Source organism: Squalius cephalus (genome assembly GCF_949319135.1).
Source record: "Squalius cephalus genome assembly, chromosome: 9".
NCBI classification, from domain to species: domain Eukaryota; kingdom Metazoa; phylum Chordata; class Actinopteri; order Cypriniformes; family Leuciscidae; genus Squalius; species Squalius cephalus.
The window spans coordinates 19,623,031-19,645,669 of NC_137130.1; the positions used below are offsets into that span (position 1 = coordinate 19,623,031).

Consider the following 22,639-nt stretch of genomic DNA (forward strand, 5'->3'; position numbering starts at 1 on the left):
GTGATGCGATATCGAAAACACAAAAAGTATGACCAAGTGTGTAAAGCATTGTGTTTTTTTTTTTTTTTCTCTCCTTACAATGTCCCCCACCTGACCCACGAATATGTATGTTTTTAGCTGAGGGCCGTAGACAGAGGAGAGATGTTGTCTTCCTGCTGGATGGATCGGATGCCACTAGGAATGGGTTCCCAGCAATGAAAGAATTTGTGCAAAGAATGGTGGAGAAATTGGAAGTAGCTGAGAACAGAGATCAAGTTTCTGTGGTCCAGTACAGCAGAGACCCAGAGGCCCATTTCTATCTAAACACGTTCAAGACAAAGGAAAAAATTCTTGACAGTGTCAGAGGTCTGCGGCACAAAGGAGGCAGACCCCTTTACACGGGGGCAGCGCTCCAGTACGTCATAGACAATGTCTTTACTGCCTCCTCCGGCAGCAGACGGGTGGAGGGTGTGCCGCAGATACTGGTTTTGCTTAGCGGGGGAAGGTCATTTGACAGTGTTGAGGCAGCAGCCTCCTCTCTGAAAGAGCTTGGCATCTTGACTTTTGGAATAGGATCGAGGGGCTCTGATAGCAGAGAATTGCAGAGAATTTCATACGACCCCAATTATGCTCTGTCCGTGTCCGACTTCAGTGAGCTTCCAAATGTCCAAGAGCAGCTGCTGGCCTCTGTCAAGGCTGTTTCCATTCCCATCACTCCAACTTCACAGACTGTTACCGGTACGTGCGTTGCAGTACTTTACAATACGCTGTGTCTTGTTTTTCTTCATGATGTCCCTACTTTTTTTAACCGTAGCTCAGAGAGTTAATGAGGTGATGAACCGATGTGTCATTCTGAAGGTTTATGAACGTTATGCACATTACTTGGTGTTAATGATGCTGTTTTCCCTCCTCCTAGCTGATTACGTCACACCCAGAAAGGACATAGTGTTTCTGCTGGACGGTTCAGATGGCACTAGGAATTCTTTCCCAGCTATGCGTGATTTTGTGCAGAGAGTAGTGGAGCAATACACCATAGAGGCAAACAGGGACCGTGTTTCTGTGGTGCAGTACAGTAGAGAAGCCGAGGTCCATTTCTATCTAAATAGCTACACGACAAAGGAAGAGGTTCTTGACCGTGTCAGAGGTCTGAGACACAAAGGAGGAAGACCCCTCTACACGGGGGCAGCTCTCCAGTACGTCAGAGACAATGTATTTACTGCCTCCTCCGGCAGCAGGCGGTTGGAGGGTGTGCCGCAGATACTGATCTTGCTTAGCGGGGGAAGGTCATTCGACAGTGTTGATGCAGCAGCCTCCTCTCTGAAAGAGCTTGGCGTCTTGACCTTTGGAATTGGATCGAGGGGCTCTGATAGCAGAGAACTGCAGAGAATCTCATACGACCCCAATTATGCTCTGTCCGTGTCCGACTTCAGTGAGCTCCCAAATGTCCAAGAGCAGCTGCTGGCCTCTGTCCAGGCTGTTGCAATGCCCATCACTCCAACTTCACCGACTCTCACTGGTATGTGCATGGCAGAACTTTATGACAGCTAGCTCACAGGCTGTGCTTTGTTGATCTCTCTAAGTAGTAATGAGCAGTGGGACCATTACCCACAGCTTAGGTAGTCGATGAGGTGGTTGAATTAATGTGACATTTTTAAGATGTTTTGAAATTACTTGGTGTTAATGATGCTTTTTTCCTAGCTGATGACGCCATACCCAGAAAGGACGTAGTGTTTTTGCTGGATGGTTCAGATGGCACTAGAAATACATTCCCAGCTATGCGTGATTTTGTGCAACAAGTAGTGGAGCGATTCAACATAGAGGCAAACAGAGACCGTGTTTCTGTGGTGCAGTACAGTAGAGACGCTGAGGTCAATTTCTATCTGAATACCTACGCAACAAAAGGGGAGATCCTGAACACTGTCAGAGGTCTGAGGCATAGAGGAGGGAGACCCCTCAACACGGGTGCAGCTCTCCAGTACGTGAGAGACAGTGTCTTCACCGCCTCTGCGGGTAGTAGAAAGCAAGAGGGTGTCCCTCAGATTCTTATCCTCCTCAGTGGAGGACGGTCAAGCGATAACGTAGATACACCTGCCTCCACCCTAAAAGAGAGCGGAATCTTGATTTTTGGCATTGGCACCAGAAATTCGAGCAGAGAGGTGCAGAGAATTGCCAACGACCCTGCCTATGCACAGCCCATCAATGAATTCTCTGACCTTCCCAGTGTCCAGCAGCAGTTTATCAGCTCCCTCAACAATGTGCTTGTACAAGTCAAGCCGATGACACCTACTGTGGCGGGTAAGACAGATTATCACACGTCTCTAGAAAACAGCACACTGAACTCTCCGTGCAAAGCGTGCCGTAGACACTAAACGGTTTATGTTAGCGATGCATGTTAGCAGAGGCGGGGGAAATTAGCCTAACAAGCGATGGGTTTGAACTCCCTGGGGTGTTAAGCAGTGTTGAGTTTTAATGTGTTTGTTTATTCGTTCGTTCGTCAGTTTTAGGCACAGTTTTTGTCTTTTGATGAAAATATCCTTTAAATTATAGACCTCATTTTGCCGCATTCAGTAAGTTTAGGCAGTTTTACTCTGACCAAAATTAGATGCTATTTTAGCAGACAGTAATAACATTTGACTGTTAGATTGGCTGTAAACTAGCTGAAAGGATAGGAGCGTTTTTTCCCTTTTGCAGTTGCCGACTAGAGCACACACACACCCACAGACAATATCAGATACCCAGGGCTCACGTGACTTTGTGTTCCATTCCATTACCCATAGCTGAGCGAAGGATGGCTAGGAGGGATGTAGTGTTCCTGCTGGATGGTTCAGATGGCACAAGGAGCTCTTTCCCTGCAATGCGTGACTTTGTTGAGAGGATGGTGGAGAGACTGAATGTGTCTGAGAAAGGAGACCATGTGTCTGTGGTCCAGTACAGCAGAGATCCAGAGGCCCATTTCTATCTTAACACATACTCAAGAAAGGAGGACGTGCTTGACACGCTCAGGGGTCTGATGCACAAAGGAGGGAGACCCCTCAACACAGGGGCAGCTCTGCAGTACGTGAGGGACAATGTCTTCACTGCCTCCTCTGGAAGCAGACTTGTAGAAGGTGTGCCCCAGTTACTGATTCTGCTGAGTGGTGGAAAGTCATTTGATAATGTTGACACACCAGCCTCATCCCTGAAAGAGCTGGGAGTGCTTATCTTTGCGATAGGGTCGAGGAGCTCAGACAGCAGGGAACTCCAGAAGATCTCCAATGAGCCTAGTTATGCACTCTCAGTGAGTGACTTTGCTGACCTTCCCAGTGTCCAACAGGAGCTTTTCACCAACATTAACACGGTCTTTGTAGAGGAAACGTCTATCACCACCACGACGATAGGTAAGAAAAAAGCCAAACCGGCTTCCTGTAATTCCTCTCCTTTTATTATGGTCGTAGAGAAATGTGCCATATTGTTCCTCTAGTTCTAATGAGTTGCGAAGGAGATGTATTTCTTCCTGAAGAGTAAAACTTTACGGGAGGTGACGCGATATCGAAAACACAAAAAGTATGACCAAGTGTGTAAAGCATTGTGGTTTTTTTTTGTTTTTTTGTTTTTTCTCTCCTTACAATGTCCCCCACCTGACCCACGAATATGTATGTTTTTAGCTGAGGGCCGTAGACAGAGGAGAGATGTTGTCTTCCTGCTGGATGGATCGGATGCCACTAGGAATGGGTTCCCAGCAATGAAAGAATTTGTGCAAAGAATGGTGGAGAAATTGGAAGTAGCTGAGAACAGAGATCAAGTTTCTGTGGTCCAGTACAGCAGAGACCCAGAGGCCCATTTCTATCTAAACACGTTCAAGACAAAGGAAAAAATTCTTGACAGTGTCAGAGGTCTGCGGCACAAAGGAGGCAGACCCCTTTACACGGGGGCAGCGCTCCAGTACGTCATAGAAAATGTCTTTACTGCCTCCTCCGGCAGCAGACGGGTGGAGGGTGTGCCGCAGATACTGGTTTTGCTTAGCGGGGGAAGGTCATTTGACAGTGTTGAGGCAGCAGCCTCCTCTCTGAAAGAGCTTGGCATCTTGACTTTTGGAATAGGATCGAGGGGCTCTGATAGCAGAGAATTGCAGAGAATTTCATACGACCCCAATTATGCTCTGTCCGTGTCCGACTTCAGTGAGCTTCCAAATGTCCAAGAGCAGCTGCTGGCCTCTGTCAAGGCTGTTTCCATTCCCATCACTCCAACTTCACAGACTGTTACCGGTACGTGCGTTGCAGTACTTTACAATACGCTGTGTCTTGTTTTTCTTCATGATGTCCCTACTTTTTTTAACCGTAGCTCAGAGAGTTAATGAGGTGATGAACCGATGTGTCATTCTGAAGGTTTATGAACGTTATGCACATTACTTGGTGTTAATGATGCTGTTTTCCCTCCTCCTAGCTGATTACGTCACACCCAGAAAGGACATAGTGTTTCTGCTGGACGGTTCAGATGGCACTAGGAATTCTTTCCCAGCTATGCGTGATTTTGTGCAGAGAGTAGTGGAGCAATACACCATAGAGGCAAACAGGGACCGTGTTTCTGTGGTGCAGTACAGTAGAGAAGCCGAGGTCCATTTCTATCTAAATAGCTACACGACAAAGGAAGAGGTTCTTGACCGTGTCAGAGGTCTGAGACACAAAGGAGGAAGACCCCTCTACACGGGGGCAGCTCTCCAGTACGTCAGAGACAATGTATTTACTGCCTCCTCCGGCAGCAGGCGGTTGGAGGGTGTGCCGCAGATACTGATCTTGCTTAGCGGGGGAAGGTCATTCGACAGTGTTGATGCAGCAGCCTCCTCTCTGAAAGAGCTTGGCGTCTTGACCTTTGGAATTGGATCGAGGGGCTCTGATAGCAGAGAACTGCAGAGAATCTCATACGACCCCAATTATGCTCTGTCCGTGTCCGACTTCAGTGAGCTCCCAAATGTCCAAGAGCAGCTGCTGGCCTCTGTCCAGGCTGTTGCAATGCCCATCACTCCAACTTCACCGACTCTCACTGGTATGTGCATGGCAGAACTTTATGACAGCTAGCTCACAGGCTGTGCTTTGTTGATCTCCCTAAGTAGTAATGAGCAGTGGGACCATTACCCACAGCTTAGGTAGTCGATGAGGTGGTTGAATTAATGTGACATTTTTAAGATGTTTTGAAATTACTTGGTGTTAATGATGCTGATTTCTTTTCCTAGCTGATGACGCCATACCCAGAAAGGACGTAGTGTTTTTGCTGGACGGTTCAGATGGCACTAGAAATACATTCCCAGCTATGCGTGATTTTGTGCAACGAGTAGTGGAGCGATTCAACATAGAGGCAAACAGAGACCGTGTTTCTGTGGTGCAGTACAGTAGAGACGCTGAGGTCAATTTCTATCTGAATACCTACGCAACAAAAGGGGAGATCCTGAACACTGTCAGAGGTCTGAGGCATAGAGGAGGGAGACCCCTCAACACAGGGGCAGCTCTGCAGTACGTGAGGGACAATGTCTTCACTGCCTCCTCTGGAAGCAGACTTGTAGAAGGTGTGCCCCAGTTACTGATTCTGCTGAGTGGTGGAAAGTCATTTGATAATGTTGACACAACAGCCTCATCCCTGAAAGAGCTGGGAGTTATTATCTTTGCGATAGGGTCGAGGAGCTCAGACAGCAGGGAACTCCAGAAAATCTCCCATGAGCCTAGTTATGCACTCTCAGTGAGTGACTTCGCTGATCTTTCCACTCTCCAGCAGAAGCTTTTCACCAACATTAACACAGTACTTTTAGAGGGCATGTCCATCACTACTACTGTAATAGGTAAGAAAAAGATAAAACATGCTTGCTTTATTTTGTTTCAATGTTTATGGTACTTGCTAATGTAAGTATCACCAGCAGTATGTACATTTTTTTTCTTGAATCAACCTTTACCATTTTGCTTAAAACATGAACGTTGCCTAAAGATTGGTGGCTTGTTGCGGAGAGATGTACTATTATTTTTGGTTCAGCAAAATTTGCAATCTTTTATTTATGCAGAGACCCACATTATATCTATGGACCATAATGTCAGAAATAAGTTGGTATGAGTCCTTTACTTTTTCCTCAGTAAGAAGCATCAAACATCCACCTTGCAGCACATTGACTTCCACAGAGTCCACCTTAGTGAAAGTGTTACTCATGAAGTTTACTTTAAAAATCATTTAGAACATCAAACATCATCATAGCAGTTAGCATCTTAGCATGAGTTTCATGGCAAATTGTACATGTATTTCTTTATTCATATCTTTTATTCCTTTTGCATATTGTGCACTTTGTTTAATTTTTCCCAAAACATTACTGTTATAAATGAAAACATCTTTATTTTCTATTGAATTTTTTGAGATTAATTATATTAAAATGTTTATATTAAATGTGGTATACTAAATGGTATGCATAGCCCACCATCTTTGTGGTGGTGTCAGATTGTTTTATTGCTATTTTCACATTTACATCAGAAGTGTGATTTGTTAAAAAGTAATGTTATATTTAATCTGCGTGTTTTTTTCCCATTAAAAACAAAGAGACAATTTTTATAAAAAAAAATTGCAAGCATTTCTTTCCAAAATATAAAAAAAAATCCAAAATATTAGTTTTGTTGTTGTTGTTGTTGTTGTTGTTGTTTTTGTTGTTTTTGTTGTTTTTGTTTTTGAAAATACTATCTTATTATCTTCACAAATTCATTTGAACAATTTCAGTTATAGAAATTCATTTGAAAATTACACCTTGCACATCTGGTATTCCAAGGTAAAGAAACAGAACAAACTTAACTTGCTGACATGATGTCTTACCAATAGATGTTGGAATCAAGTGCAAATTAGTTATGTTCAGTAATCGAGTGCAAAGGGTTTCGAGTGTTGTAATTATATTCATATTTTTGTTTTAGTTAGGTGTTTGCAATTTTACAGACTGTCCTTCATCCAATCAGCATTATTTTATATTTAATTGTTTTCTTTTTTCTTTTAATTTTAGTGGAGTCAGAAGGACCCAAAAAGGACATTGTCTTTGTGATTGATGGCTCTGAAGGTGTTGGCAGAGAGTTCCCAATTATCCAGGAGTTCGTGCGCAGAGTTGTGGAGAACCTCAATGTTGGTGAGAACAAGATCCGAGTTGGCGTGGTGCAGTACGGAGATTCTCCATATGCAGACATATACCTCAACTCACATAGGACCAAAGAAGGTGTCCTAAATGACATCAAGGAACTCCAACAACGTGGGGGGAGACAGCGCAACCTTGGTCGGGCCATTGATTTTGTTGCACGTGAAGTTCTGGTGTCTGGACGTGGTGGAAGGAAACAGGAGGGAGTTCCACAATTTGTTGTTGTGGTTTCGGGAGGAAAAGCAACAGACAATATAAGGCCATCTGCAACTGCAATGAAACAATCAGGAACTTTCCCCCTTAGCATAGGAACAAGAGATGTGAGCCCTCAGGAATTGCAAGTGACCTCCTATGTCCCCACATTTGCCTACACAGTTGATGACTTGCCTGGACTTTATACAATTCAGGACAAACTCATCACCACCCTGACTGAGCTATCTAGTGAGGAGTTAGCCATTTTGCGCCCTGTATACCCTACAGGTAATTGCAATCATTTCATAATTGTTTTTCCTAGTTGATGTGATAATACCTCTGACCAGCATGAATTTCCATGCCCCATCCTGGTTTTTGATAGTTAGTGATGGTCAGTAACTCAGTATAGTGGATCAGTAAAACTATAAAAATATTTTGTCACTTACTGCTGGTTGATCATAGAAGTCTTGCTGGTTAACCAGTTAAGAAGATTGCTAACAACACCAGCATTCTATGCTGGGAACAGCATATAATATGCTAAATGAAGATTAGGATTCAAAGGTGAAGTTAAATCAGTTGTCAGATAGTTTACTAAGTTCTGCACACTTCCAAGGTCCTTAGAAAATGAGTTAGAGCAGTGTTAAAAGTGGGCCGGTACGCACTGGTACGCAGTCCCTTACGAAAAAAGTATACTTCAAGGTCATTTTATGAAGTATACTTGAGTAATGTTCAAGTATATTTTTAAGCATACTTTATGTAGTAAGTATACTAATGTCAATATACTAGTAGTAAACTTGTAAGTGTACTATTTTAATACCGCTTGGGACTAAATTGGCCCACTTAAAGTATATAAAAGTATATGTTTAAGTGTACTATAAAGTGTAACAGTAGTAAACTTTAAGTGCACAACTAGTTCATAATTATGTTTCTCATTTGTACTGCAAGTGAACTTATGAGTATACTAGTAGTTTACTATTTTAATACTTGTAGCAACTTTGAAGTATACTCTCAGTAAACTACTAGTTTAGTAGTTTTATACTACAAGTTTTCTTTTAATGTACTCTCAGTAAACTACTAGTTTAGTAGTTTTATACTACAAGTTTTCTTTAAGTGAATTTAACATCATATTTATAGTTTACCATTTATATATTATTTTTGCTCTTTTAGTGTACTCTCAGTAAACTACTAGTTTAGTAGTTTTATACCGCAAGTATACTACAAGTTTTCTTTAAGTGAACTTAACATTATACTTATAGTTTACTATTTATATTTATTTTTTGCAGTTGCAGTAGGCCTATACTACTATGTTCAAATTTTATTTTTTATACTTGAAAAATACCTTTAATTTTACTTTCATTTTAAAAACATTTTATTAGCTTCATCTTTTTTATCAACACTTGAATGTCGGTAAGTTTCATAAAGAAAGGCAACATTTTAAACAAAATAGTTGAGAAAATCACATTTGATCAGATTCAAAACGATGATCAAACACAGATGGAGTAAATCGAGTCCGACACCCCCACAGCTAGTTTTCTCTTCATGGGTTAGGCCTACGCTTTATTTCATTTGGAAACATTAAGCAGTTTTGATTTACAAGCTGTTTAATGTTTGATGATCACATTATTTTACACTTGAGTGAGCATTGATCACTTGTTTCAGCTTCTTCTTCTCCTGTGTTTTGATCCGGAGATTCTGTACTAGAAGATATAGCGCCCCCTACCGTATACCAGTGAAAACATGGATAGCTGGAAAATTCAGTCAATGGTGGGGAAAAGTTTAATTAAAGTAAATTCCTATGTACACCTGTGGACTAGCCTACACAAAAATTCAGATACATATCTGTTTTATATCAATATTTTAATCAATATTTTCAAACAAAGTTTCATAAGACTGTATATGAAAAACGATGTAAAAAAAAGTATATTTAATAGGCTACTCAATCAAAAGAGTTAACACAACTACAAGCCAAGTATACTTTGAATAATTAAACTTTTAAGTATATCTCGATCAAAAGATTGAGTACAAGTACTGGCCAAATATACTTGGACTTTTCTCTCAGTATAAGTCAAGTACACTTAAGTAAAGTACATAAAGTATATTTCTGAGAAGTATATAAAAAGTAGACTGAAAGTATACTTTCTTATTTTTTAGTTTAAAAGAAGTATACTAATAGCACACTTGAATAAACTTCTTTTTCGTAAGGGGTATTGGCACTTCTATATTTTAAGCTGTAGCATATCCTAACTTTTTCTTGCATACCGGCACTTCTCACATGTTACAGGTACCGGGGGCGTCACTAGGTCCTTTTTCTACTCCGCCCCCCTAAAAAAAAATTATTAGCTCTGTAATCTGTACATTAATTTGTGATTGTCTCAGTACCCTTTAAACATATATGAAAATGGCATCAGGCTTCAGCTCCTCCCCGTCTTTTAGTCAAATTTATTCAGCGTGTTTTTCAGTCCGTAGTGGCGCACGGGTGCAGAGACAGCGTCAGAAGCAGAGGACAATGTGTGTGTTTATCTATAGCTTTTCATGATATCTGCATCTGCAGCTCTTTGTCATGAATGCTGTTTACATAATGTGATATGGGAGTGATACAATACAAGTTATGAGATACGAGTTTCCCATCCACTGTAAAGTTTTCGCTGCATTCATACCCTTTCACACATAGAAGATGAAATGTGAAGAAACACTTTAGACGTATTATTCTGGATATGGTATTAACATCATGCACAGAAATTATTAAAGACACAATCACACTGTAAAAACTTCTTGGTTTAACTTAAATTACCCTAACCTGATTCATTCATACCTCATTTAATCTAAAAATTTGAGTTGATACAAAGAAAGAAACATAAACTCAAACATTTGTGAACCTAAGCTAATTTGACAAATGATTTGTTGAAAGTTGTAATAACAAATCATGATTTTTTTTTAAAAGTGCAGTGATAGACAGCACTCAGTCAATGCACTGATTTAAACTGTGAATGACAGAGACAGAGAAAAATCATGTGGAGTTATTTAGTTCTACTATTATGACCCAGCAGCTGATATATAGCCTTAGAGTAATATAGGGCAAATTAAACCAATTGCCAATGTTGACAATTAAAGTGTTTTTTTCTGTATTCTAAATTAATATTAAATTGTATGATCTGGTTAGTTAAAATGATGATAATTAAATGAAATTAAATCAATATTCAGGGATTGACTTGATAGGTCTATTGTCACTTGATTGACTAGTGTAGAACCTATTGTATATATGTTGTTCCTTGCTTCCCTAGTATACAAACAATATATTAAATGACATACTACACATACTAAATATGCATTAGTAGATACATTTAATGCGTTATTGACTTTCATGACTAAACAAAACAAAATACATAATTATTCTCTGGAAGCCAGATTAAAGGAGTAAATACTGTTACTGCATTCCTAATATGGGTCAGACCCTCGGTCACCTCTCAGATAACAAATACAGACGTTGCCCGCAACATAAATACTAGAATAAATACACTGGTTTCAAGAAAACTTTGATTTCCAATTCATTTTATAATACAAGAAGAGGGATTGTAAATCCGACTCCTTCAGTATATATAGTCACTCAGTTTCTGTGCACTACAAACAGTCGTAATTTAGTAGCCTAATACATGAACATTTTCCACCCTATCTCTGACCATATTAATAAAATGTTGAGTTTTGGTGCTGCCTTTCATTTAAGATTTCAACTACTTTTATGATTGACTAATATTTTGCATAGGAAAAAAGGCTTAAAAACGGTGTGCTTTTGTTACTGCTAGAAATGTATAAAGCCTGCCAATTAGATTAAAACTTGCTATACCGAGAAAGTACTATCCACTGTTATGTGCAGTATGCAGTGGAGTGAGGCTAAGGCTACACTAAGTGTGGTCAGCTTCTCCATCAACTTTTTGTTTTTGTTTTTAAGACATTCATGCCACAGCATCTTAAAAACACAACAATCATGGTGTGAGTAACATACTGAAACAGCCATACCTACCACAATAGTCAAAGACTTATATTAATTAAAATGGCACAAACAGTTATAGTTCTTAAACAAACAGTGCACATGACAAGACATATAAAAAAAATATGTAAGTACCAATCTAGAGCATTTTTACATTTAAATGTACAAAATAGACCAAGAATGGATATTTACATCATCCCATAAACTGTGAAGATACGAAAATTGTTAACTATTTAAATATACCTGACATTCTGTATAACTAAGTTGAGTTCTACTCGATTTGGTATTAAATCTGTGCAACTCAACTGTGTGTATGAATCCTGTGTGGTCAGACTGTCAGTTTCATTTGTGTATTTATTGAGATCAATTTACTATTGTTATAGCTATGGTTATTGTCATATTTATTTGTATGTAAAAAAAAAAAAACATTTCTATTTATTTCGAAAAATATAGAGGCTACAATTCCAGTACCTTCTGGAGATAAGAGGGATGTTGTTTTCCTTATTGATGGCACAACAAAGATGCGCACTGAGTTCCCTGCCATAAAAGACATGGTTCAGCGAGTGGTGGAGAAGTTGGATGTGGGTCTCGACAATGTCAGGGTCTCAGTTGTGCAGTACAGCGATGATCCCAAAAAGGAATTTCTCCTCAATGATTACTCCACCAAGGATGAAGTTCGTCAAGCAATACGAAGAATGAGAAGCAAAGGTGGCAATCAGCTTAACACTGGCCAAGCTCTGGAATTTGTATCAAAGAACATCTATCAAAGATCATCCGGAAGCCGTGTAGAAGAGGGTGTGCCCCAGTTTCTCATCCTGGTAACCGGGGGAAAGTCAAATGATGATGTATCTGGTCCTGCTAACCAACTGAAGTTAAGCCATGTTGCTCCCTTAGCAGTTGGAGCTCATAATGCGGATACAGAGGAGTTAAAATTAATTTCTTTTAGTCCGGAACTAACATACACCATTAGGGACTTCCAGCAACTTCGAAGTGTGGAGCAACAGCTTTTGACCAAAGTCAGTACCATGACCAGAGATGAAATTGCTACCCCCCCTATTCCAAAAGGTATTCTACTTTTTCAGGTTTTATTAAAAAGTTATTTCAGGTTAATCAACTCTATCAGAATAGTTGATGCCTAAATTATTCATGTCATGTTTATTTTTACACAAGCACATAACTTTTTTAGAATATGCAGTCCATTTACTAGTTTATTTTCTTTTTTGTTTCTTATCAGTCGTTCTTAATTTTGGAAGAAAGGACATCATCTTCCTCATTGATGGCACTGACAGTGTTGGACAAAGCGGTGTTGCTCACATTCGTGACTTTATCTTGAAAGTGGTTGATCAGCTTGATGTACAACCTGACCAAGTTCGCGTGGCTCTGGTACAGTATGGTGAAAGACCTAAAACTGAGTTCTCTTTGAACTCCCACGACAACAAGCAATCTGTCATCTCTGCAATCAAAAGACTGCGTCACATGGGTGGACGTGGTGCTGACCTAGCTGAGGCAATAAAGTATGTGATTCAAAATGAGCTCCAGCCTTCTGCTGGGGTACGTCTATCACAGGCTTCCCAGCACTTGGTTGTGCTCACTGGTGGAAGGTCAACATCCGACGTATCTAATTATGGCCAAATTCTCAAAGGCTCTCGGGTCAATTGTATAGGAATTGGTGCAGAAAATGCAGACCCAAGACAGCTGGCACAGATTACTACCACTTCTGATGACGTTCTGGAGGTGACTACTTTCCCAAATCTTCCAAACATACAGAGCAAGTTTATAGCCAGACTTAATGGAACAATTGCAGAGGAAATTCCCCCTGAGGAGACACGTAAGTGGGGCATTACTGTAACTGTCATTTTAGACATACTGTACATGATGCATGTATCATAATAGGCTCTAAATGTTTTATTTTGTCTGGTTTCCCGTAGCTGATGGACTCCCACCACCCAAGGCTGCTGACATTGTCTTTTTGGTTGATGGCTCAATCAATCTTGGCAAGGACAATTTCAAAGAGGTCATGGAATTTATTCTTAATTTAATTGACCTGTTCTTTACTGAGAGAGACAAAATTCAGATTGGTCTAGCACATTATGCTACTGATGTGACCGATGTATTCTACCTCAACACCTACAAAAATAAGGATGATATTATCAATGCTATAACTCGAGCAGAGTACAAGGGAGGTCGAGAAATTAAAACAGGCAATGCCATTCGCCATGTTCAGAAAGCACATTTTGTAAAAGAAAGAGGCAGTCGGAAGGATGAGGGAATTCCACAGATTCTAATGGTAGTCACTGGTGGACGGTCAAGGGATGACAGCAAAACAGCAGCATTAGGTCTCAAAGCCAGTGGCGTGCGCATCTATGCTGTTGGGGTGGGTGATATTGAGGACGAGCTCAATAATTTGGGCAGCGAAGCTACTACGGTGGCCCGAGCCAGCACCTTCCAAGAGCTCTCTGAGCTGAATGAGCAGATTTTGGAAACACTTGATGATGAGGTGAAAGGAATAGGACTGTGCACTGGAGTAAAGGATGCTACAAGAGGTTTGTTTGTTGTTGTTTTTATCAAGTGAAAGTTTAAGTGTACAGTTTAAGGGCCAGATTTACTAAACAGGGCAAATTAGCGTGAGAGCACAATTCCAATAAACACAGATGGGAGTGGAAATTTCTGCGAGTGATCTACTGGTGACATGCAAATTAAAGAACAAAGAAGCAATGACTGGGGCAATCTACCAAGAGCAGTGCAAATTAGCATCTGGTTTAGGACATGCTTTTTCGGGTGGTAAATAATGTTGCAAATACAGTTAAATTGACTAACATTAGTAAATCACCTTGCATAATTCCTTTAAATACTCTCCTTTAAATACATGCATATGCAATAAGGTCAGCCGAAAAAATAACACGGTCCACGCCTTTTCAGTGCAAATTTTTCACTGTATGTCTTTAGTAAATCCTGACAGTAGTTTTTTGTTTAACGCCAAAAGAGGGGTTGCACTTGCGCAAGCTGTTAGTAAATCTGACCCTAAGTGTTTTGAACAGCGGTTTACTCTTGATTGTCATTAATCACCATCTCTTTCTACTCCCTGGCAGCATGCAAGTTGGATGTTCTTGTGGGGTTTGATGTGGCTGCACAGAACATTTTTGTTGCTCAGAGATCATTAGATTCAAAGATGTCTGCTATTCTCCAACGAATTACCCAGATGCAGCCCATCAGCTGCACTTCTGGCCAGGTTCCCTCAGTACAAGTTGGCATGTTAGCGATGGACTCTGCCTCAGAGCCTGTGCAGCTGGACTTCACCAACAGATACACAGAGCTTCTTGAGCCCTTCAAGGCCCTCCGAAATCGTGGACCTTTTGTTCTGAATGGTGCCACAATCAAAGCTTATGCTGATAGATTGAAGAATCAGCCTTCAGACAGTATCAAGGTACATCATTTTCTTTCAGGGCAAAGCTTTAACCTCAAAATCTTACCATATTGTATGTATTAACTCTGTATATTTATAAAAAAAAATATCTGTGCTATAAATTAAAATAATTGTGTTTTTACACTCATAAAGGTTGTGATACACTTAACTGATGGATTAGATGTCCAGTACAACATTCTGAAAGAGCAAGTTGAACTGATGCGTTTAGCTGGTAAGCGTAACCATGATTATAAATATGAAAATGTCTTATGAACTGCATTAATTCACAATCAAATATATATTGGTTGTAACAATACAATCTGTTTCTTTATTTATTATTGTTGTATCAGTTTATTTATTTATTTATTTATTTATCTCCGATACTTTTGAAACTTTTGTTGTTGATGATTTATACATCTCACAATATGTTACCACACACATTTTAATTTAGCTTTTCTTTCTTTCTTTAAGGTGTTAGTAGTTTCATTCTTGTTGCACTGGAGAGAGTGCCACGATTTGAAGATGCAGTTCTCTTGGAATTTGGCCGTGGCTTCAGGTACACACGACCTCTGCGTGTCAACCTCATGGACTTGGATTATGAGCTTCTAGAAGAACTGGTAAGAACTGTCCTCATTGCTCAGTCAAATAAGCAAACTAAGGGATGACCTACCTCAGTGACAAAAAGAGATAAATATGTTTGTCTAATATGATTATGGTTGAAAAAATAAATTCTCTTTTTAAGGATAACATTGCGGAGCGGGAATGCTGTTCTGTTCCATGCAAGTGTAATGGCCAGAGAGGGGACAGAGGAGCTGTTGGTGTTCCTGGACCAAAGGTCAAATACATTTTTCTTTTAAGAAACAACATATTTCAGGCTAGTACAATTTCAAATTCAGAATTTTTCTCAGTGATGACTCATGTCCACGTTTCCATGTGTGATTGTCTATAGGGTCAGTCTGGTGGTCCGGGCTTCAGTGGACATCCTGGTGATGAAGGTGGTCCGGTGAGCATGTATTCATTAACTACTATGAATTTCTAAAATGATTTTAAAGGCATATTTTTTTACTCTCTTTTGTCTGTGATTCCTAGCTCTAGATCTAGCTTCTCACTTGATTCTAAATGCCCAGTTTCTCACTACAGTTCAATCTTTTTTTCCCAACATGCACTATAAATAGACAGATCCTATACATACCTTTTCAGAGTGTTAGGGTAACATGTTATAAGTAATGCATGTTATGTAATCAGATTACAAATAATGTGATAATTTATTAATTTAAACTGTAACACTGTTGTTACTTCTATTTATTTAATGTATTTGCTTGTAAATAAAATTAATACTCTACCTACCCCGTATCTTCTATCTATCAGCAACCTTAAACTTTGCCGTTGTCATTAAATCAATGTGCATTGTTTAATTAGAAGGCAACATTTTGTCAAAAATACAAAGTTTGTACATGTGGTATGTTTTTTTCACATGATTGTGATAATCCGTATTTTCACAGGGAGAGAGAGGTCCACCTGGTGTAAATGGAACTCAAGGATTCCAAGGATGTCCAGGTCAAAGAGGTGTTAAAGTAAGTGCATTTCAAGTAAATCTCACTTGTTAAGAAAGCAGATTATGGCTTAAACATATTGATTGACTAATCCAATGTTGTTGTTTTTAGGGATCTCGAGGATACAATGGTGAAAAGGTAAGAACTTCTATCTATTTACTTGTGTTGAATTTATATATATTAACTACATGACTATTTCATAGTGAATAATAATTATATAATAATATATTACTGTAATATAACATTTACATTTTATCATATTAAAAGAATATGTTTAATTGGTAACATTTGTTTTCTTTAAGGGTGAAATTGGAGAGATTGGTTTAGATGGAATCAATGGAGAAGAGGTCAGCTGTTGTCTAGCAAACATGTTTAATTCTATTTTTTCTAGAAACATTTTATCAGTGATCTGTTGTACAATGGTTTGCAATCAATGTTCTCAGTGAATGCCAGTTAAAAGGTGTTGTTGTCTTTCAGGGAACAAGTGGTGTTGTTGGGCCTCCAGGAGATAGAGGAAACCCTGGTCAAATTGTAAGTCATGTAGAATATAGCCGTGGAGTCATGTGGAACAAATTTAAAATAAATAAATAAAATAGAGTTTATCTGATCTTTTTTGTGTTTCTAGGGGCCTAAAGGGGCCAAAGGCCAGGCAGGAGATTTTGGTCAGACTGGAATACGTGGTGATCCAGTATGTTACTCAAGAATGTGTCGTAATTTAGAATGACTTAGTCTTCATTCAATAAGAGAATTTGATGTTGCTGTTGTTGTTATAGGGTACCCCTGGAACAGACAACAACCAGAGAGGACCAAAAGGCGACCCAGGCGATGCTGGCCCAGCGGTATGGTCAATTTTTTAAAACTTAGTCAGTCATTCTGGTGGATTTTTATATTTATTTGATTGTGCCTGGTCAGTGGTCAGGACCATAGAAAAATTTCATGCATCTATATTGTAAAGTAATAAGCTTAATCTCATCTTAATTTATAGTTCTACACTAATAATCTAATTTAAAAGTCATGTAAGTTGTTATATCAATTATTTCTCATTACATATTATTTTAGTTTCTGGCAATGGTCAAGTTCTGTAAGACTTATTAGTTTCTGCATATTTTTTCAGTGTGGACTATAAAATGTTTGTTTGTACTTTGTGAATAAAATGCACAACTGCAATGCAATCTATGGAGTTCATTGATGTGTTTTCTTTAGGGAGAGCCAGGGGTTGATGGAACTAAAGGAGGTCCTGGTGAACCAGGCAGACGGGTATGCTTTCTCGACCAAAGGGAATGATTTTTCTAACTTAATCAGTTCATAAATCTTCTCTTAAAACCCCTTAGCTCAATCAAATGTTTAGAACCTAAACATTCTAAAGAAATTTGTACACTATTATGAGATAAACTAATTAAAAAAAATTATTTGGCTTTAATAACCATTCAAAATAGTACTTGTTACCTCAAGTTTAAGCCCTGTTATCTATGGTAATACATGATTTGAAATGTTTTGTATCAGACCATGAAATGGTGAGTGACAGATGTTCTGTTCATAATATTATTCACCTTCTCTTTTGAAAAAGGGCTCTGATGGTAGAAGGGGGCCTCCCGGTCAAGCTGTGAGTAGACATAAGCTATTCCATGCCATTAATGGAAATAAACATTATTTTAACACTCCATAGTAATCCAATTGTTGTTGTTTTTATTGAATTTATTTGTTTTGTTTTTTGATGGCTCTGTTGCATCTATAGGGTGCTGCTGGAAGGCCCGGAAGTGATGGTTTAGCTGGAGAGACAGGAATTGGAGGACCTCGGGTAAATTAATAAGTTGTAAAAAGCAGTTGTGCAAAACAAAAGACCCATGACATGTTATACATGCAAACATAATGGCTCCAATCTGGTTTACAATCTGGTTACATTTATTTTTCATGGAAATTTGCACGCATGTCGTGCAGTTTTATTATTAAATAGAAAATATATTATAGATAATATAAATATTATGTATCTGTACTTATTTTAGGGTCCCGCTGGACCAATTGGAGCACCTGGTCTTAGAGGAGAGGATGGAAACCCTGGTCCAAGGGTAAGAGAAGAAGTTTAAGCATGTTCTTTTCCTTGTTTTTTTCTGCTACCAAAAAAAGTGATTGTAACAAGGATTTGGGTGCAGACAAAAGGTTTAATAACCTTATACTTGCACTAAAAAAGAGTTTTGGTTTATTACTTAACAAATGAAAAGAATACATATCCTGCTTTATATGAGGAAAGCATTCATCTTATTTTATATTTATTTTTAGGGGCCAGGAGGACTGCCAGGAACTTCTGGAGAAAAGGGTAGAAGAGGTGCTGTTGGCCGCAAGGTACTGGTCATCTATAGCATTAGCAATTCCTTTTACAAGCAGTTTCACTCTCTTACTTCAGTTACCACTGGCACGCTTAAGCAATTTATTAAAGAAAACATCTCACTGTCGACCTAAAGCAAAGTTTCTGGGGAGTTTGTATTTGTACAATTTGGGCAGAGGAAATTAACTCACTTTTTATTTTCACTGCATTAATGTGAAAAGTAAGGTGCTCTTTCAGCTGTTACATTTCATTCGATCTTAACTGCTTTGTGTGTCACCATTGCACCTTTTATATTTATAAAATTATGATTCACTTTTTTCACTTTCACTCTAAAGGGTGAACCAGGGGACCCAGGACCTAAAGGTGTTGTTGGACCCCAGGGACCCCGTGGGGAGCCTGTAAGTGAGGAGTCACAACCTGCACCAGTCATACCAAATACATGTAGCAATAATAACAAATAATAACCATCAGCATTATTATGTGAGACACTGATGAATAGATAGAATAATTATAAAAATTAAAACATACAGCACAATGTTCATTTATCAGTCCCATCTACTGTATATTAGCAGATTGGTCTAGATGGGTAGTTAAATTCAGAATACAAATGAGAGTTAAACTAAGGAGATTTCCTGTCAATACAGGGTGAGGATGGACGAGATGGGTTTGGTGTACCTGGTCCTAAAGGAAGAAAGGTGAGTGTGTGTTTCTGTATAATAATTTTTTTTAGTATAGTGCTTAAGTACTATTTACTCAAAATATATTTTACACTAAACACAATTTAATGTTGTTTTAGGGTGATGAAGGTTTTCCTGGTTTCCCTGGTCCAAAGGTGAGATTACTGGAGTTGTCTGCAGCCTTGAATGTTTTACAGCATATACTGTAGTTTTTATACTAATGCACTCTGTGCAAAACAATAGAAGTAACTAGATGTTAAATCTGAATCGATTGAAAGGGTGAGGCAGGTGACGCTGGTTCAAAAGGAGGACCTGGACCTAGAGGAAACAATGGCCAGAGGGTGAGTAATCTTGATTGAACTGTTTTTATGAGCTCATTACGTCCATAATGCTGGTAATGACAGATAATATGTTTTGTAGGGTACCTCAGGAGGACGTGGTGGTCCTGGTCAAAAGGGAGATAATGGATACCCTGGGCCCTATGTAAGCAAAATATTTTGATACTATACGGATTTCTGACGTATTCAAAAAAAATCCTGCAACAAATCTTTAAATACAGTAATGTTGACTTTGAATTAACAATGTGGCTCAGTTGAGGCATGAAACAAGGGCTGTTCTCTCTTACAAAGTGTGCAATTTTCTTTGCTTTGATTTACTCAAGCTGTTGATTATTATTACTTTTTTTTTACTGGTGACAGACATTAGTTTGGCTCACAAAAATGCTCTGTGGATTAAATCCAGATCGCTCTACCCAGCTGTGTTCAGCTGTTGAGAAAGTGTTTCTCTCTCATTTTTTGCAACTGATTTTTTTTTTCTGTTGTCAAAAACAGGGCCTTAAAGGACCCCGAGGAGTTGGTGCTGTGGTATGTACTTTTCCTTTCTTTCACTTTATAAGTAACTTTTTAACTTTATTGTTTATTCCTACTTAAATGTTTTGAAAATTAATGAACACTTTTTGTCCATACAGCAATGTGATTTGGTCAAGAAAATTAGGGATAACTGTCGTAAGTATATTGACACTCCAGTGTAGAACTAATTATGTTCCCTTTCTTATAGTTTGAGTTATACTTTTATAGACTTTCTTATAGTTATACTTTTGAAAATCTTTCTTTTTTTCTTTCTTTTTTTTAGCTTGCTGCTATGGTAAGTGAAGAGTGAACAATCTCTTCTGCATTTCCACTGTGCTGTAAGAGTTTCAAACACTCATTACATAATACTGTACTTCCAGTTCAGCTTTTGAATATTTAATTCCTCAGGTGCTCAGGAATGTCCCCTATACCCCACTGAGTTGGCCTTTGCCCTGGATTCATCAGATGGTGTATCCCGCTCTGCTTTCAACAACATGCGGGACACTGTTCTCCGCTTGGTCAGTGACATCACTATTGCTGAGAGCAACTGTCCCCGAGGCGCCCGTGTTGCTCTAGCCCTCTACAACAATGAGGTGACTACCGAGATACGCTTTGGAGATAGCCAGAAGAAGCGAGCACTTGTTGAGCGAGTTCAAGGGCTCCAGGCTCAGCAGACCCGTAAGCAGCGCAGCTTGGAGACAGCCATGAACTTCATTGCACAGAACACATTCAAGAGAGTTCGCAGTGGCTTCCTTGTGCGTAAGGTTGCTGTTTTCTTTGTCAACGGCCCTGTGACAGTCACACAAGAATTCAGTGCCGCTGCTCTGCGCCTCTACGATGCAGGAATCTCCTCTGTATTCCTTCTTAACCGTGAAGATCGTCAACTCACAAGAGCCTTGCAGGTAGGTGCAGCAGAAGGGCAAATACTGTAATTGGCATCTTTAAGAATAATAACTAGTTTCATTCCATTTCCATTAGTGTTGGTAAATGTTTTCATTCATTTAGTATGTTTCATCACTCATCTAAGTGGCTTCGTCAACTGTCCTTGTGTGAATGCCCTTTGTCTTTAAACATTAGAATACTGTTCAGAAAGTGTAGCAGCCATACAATGTTGGGCCATCGTGACAGTAGTTGTTTCATTGCCCCAGTATATAGGCTTGACCTCTTTGTACTGAAATGCATATATTGTGTAACTTTACTTTGGTGTTGGTCTCTGCCTTAATGCTTAGTTAAGCTTAAAATGTTCAGGTCATAGGCACAACAACTGTGATTGTAAAAAATTGCCAAGTAACTTCACACCTTCAGTGAGCTAATTTCCAAATCAGATTGCAGCTTACATAATTTTGTAGTGTTTGAAGTTGTGAAATGGGAAATGCTGGGAAATGTCAACCTCTTGGATTAATTAACTGTAATTAACTCTACATAAACTTTACCTGACAGGTTTAATAAGTGTTTTAGTGCAACAGTTGTAAATTAAGTGAAAACTTGACATAACCGATGTTCTGATTAGATGTTTGGTGTAAATGAAAGCATATCATTATGTTACAATCACTCTGTTTCAGCTTAACAACACTGCGTTAGCCCAGATTATTGTCCTACCCTCACCTGGAAGTGCTGAATACAACAATGTAATCAAGAAGATCATGACGTGCCATATCTGCCTGGGTAAAACTGTGTTATCATGTGTACTACTGTTCAGCATTAAAAAAGCCACCAAACGAATTTATTTTAAATAAACTTTTTAAAATGGCAAAACAGTAACAAAAGAGAATGTTTGAATGGAATATTTCATCTGTCACAATTCTTTTAGACTTCTGTGCCCCGGATCAGATCTGTGATTATATTCCTCCACGTGGAGTCCGAGACCGGAGGGATCCCACCACTGACTTGGACATCGACATGGCCTTCATTCTCGATAGCTCAGAGAGCACCTGGCCCTCCGTCTTCTTAGAGATAAAGCAATATGTGGCTCTAATGGTAGAGCAGCTAGAGATGTCCCCTGAGCCAACCAGCACTACCCATCATGCTCGAGTGGCACTTGTCCAGCATGCACCTTATGAATACTTGCACAATGGCAGTGGCATTCCCATCAGGGTGGCCTTCGGTTTGACAAATCACAACTCACCAAACAGTGTTCGAAGCTTCTTACAGGATAAGGTACACCAGCTGGAGGGAGGACGTGCCCTTGCAGCTGCTCTTGAAGGCACTGTTGAGCATGTGTTTGAGAAGGCACCACATTCCCGCCACTTGAAGGTATTAGTTCTGTTGGTGACTGGACCAGTTGAACTGCACGAGGAGAGGATAATAAGGGCCGCTACTGAAGTTAAATGCAAAGGATACTTCATAGTGGTGATGGCAGTTGGAAAGCTGTTCAGTTCAGGTGATGTCCGTGTCCTGGCCCAAATGGCAAGCGAGCCTTCAGATGTGTTCTTTAAGAGGGTGGATAGACCTTCAGGCTTCTATGATGACCATATTCAGACATTTGCCAGACTGTTGCCCAAGTACCTCGGCCGTAAGTTATCATTTAACGTTCTCAAAATGTTTAGGAAGTTGCCT

At 39.4% G+C, this 22,639-nt stretch overlaps 1 protein-coding gene across 1 annotated transcript in view; it reads left to right on the plus strand.

The window, feature by feature from the left end:
- Positions 1–74: 74 nt before the first annotated feature.
- LOC307164541 (collagen alpha-3(VI) chain-like) overlaps positions 75–22,639 on the plus strand; it is a 28,400-nt gene continuing 5,835 nt past the window's right edge. The window contains exons 1-38 of the mRNA XM_079881477.1: positions 75–717; positions 896–1,495; positions 1,678–2,274; positions 2,757–3,356; positions 3,624–4,223; positions 4,402–5,001; positions 5,189–5,788; positions 6,977–7,582; positions 11,733–12,344; positions 12,514–13,107; positions 13,208–13,822; positions 14,369–14,703; positions 14,836–14,914; positions 15,154–15,299; positions 15,425–15,517; positions 15,632–15,685; positions 16,185–16,256; positions 16,347–16,373; positions 16,538–16,582; positions 16,713–16,766; positions 16,861–16,923; positions 17,009–17,074; positions 17,439–17,492; positions 17,803–17,838; positions 17,971–18,033; positions 18,239–18,301; positions 18,513–18,575; positions 18,894–18,956; positions 19,203–19,253; positions 19,355–19,390; positions 19,514–19,576; positions 19,656–19,718; positions 20,066–20,098; positions 20,203–20,239; positions 20,367–20,378; positions 20,492–20,985; positions 21,646–21,748; positions 21,894–22,595. Of these exons, the coding sequence (XP_079737603.1) occupies positions 108–717; positions 896–1,495; positions 1,678–2,274; positions 2,757–3,356; positions 3,624–4,223; positions 4,402–5,001; positions 5,189–5,788; positions 6,977–7,582; positions 11,733–12,344; positions 12,514–13,107; positions 13,208–13,822; positions 14,369–14,703; positions 14,836–14,914; positions 15,154–15,299; positions 15,425–15,517; positions 15,632–15,685; positions 16,185–16,256; positions 16,347–16,373; positions 16,538–16,582; positions 16,713–16,766; positions 16,861–16,923; positions 17,009–17,074; positions 17,439–17,492; positions 17,803–17,838; positions 17,971–18,033; positions 18,239–18,301; positions 18,513–18,575; positions 18,894–18,956; positions 19,203–19,253; positions 19,355–19,390; positions 19,514–19,576; positions 19,656–19,718; positions 20,066–20,098; positions 20,203–20,239; positions 20,367–20,378; positions 20,492–20,985; positions 21,646–21,748; positions 21,894–22,595 (9,604 nt within the window). The 5' untranslated portion in view covers positions 75–107. The remainder of the gene's footprint in view (positions 718–895; positions 1,496–1,677; positions 2,275–2,756; positions 3,357–3,623; positions 4,224–4,401; positions 5,002–5,188; positions 5,789–6,976; positions 7,583–11,732; positions 12,345–12,513; positions 13,108–13,207; positions 13,823–14,368; positions 14,704–14,835; positions 14,915–15,153; positions 15,300–15,424; positions 15,518–15,631; positions 15,686–16,184; positions 16,257–16,346; positions 16,374–16,537; positions 16,583–16,712; positions 16,767–16,860; positions 16,924–17,008; positions 17,075–17,438; positions 17,493–17,802; positions 17,839–17,970; positions 18,034–18,238; positions 18,302–18,512; positions 18,576–18,893; positions 18,957–19,202; positions 19,254–19,354; positions 19,391–19,513; positions 19,577–19,655; positions 19,719–20,065; positions 20,099–20,202; positions 20,240–20,366; positions 20,379–20,491; positions 20,986–21,645; positions 21,749–21,893; positions 22,596–22,639) is intronic.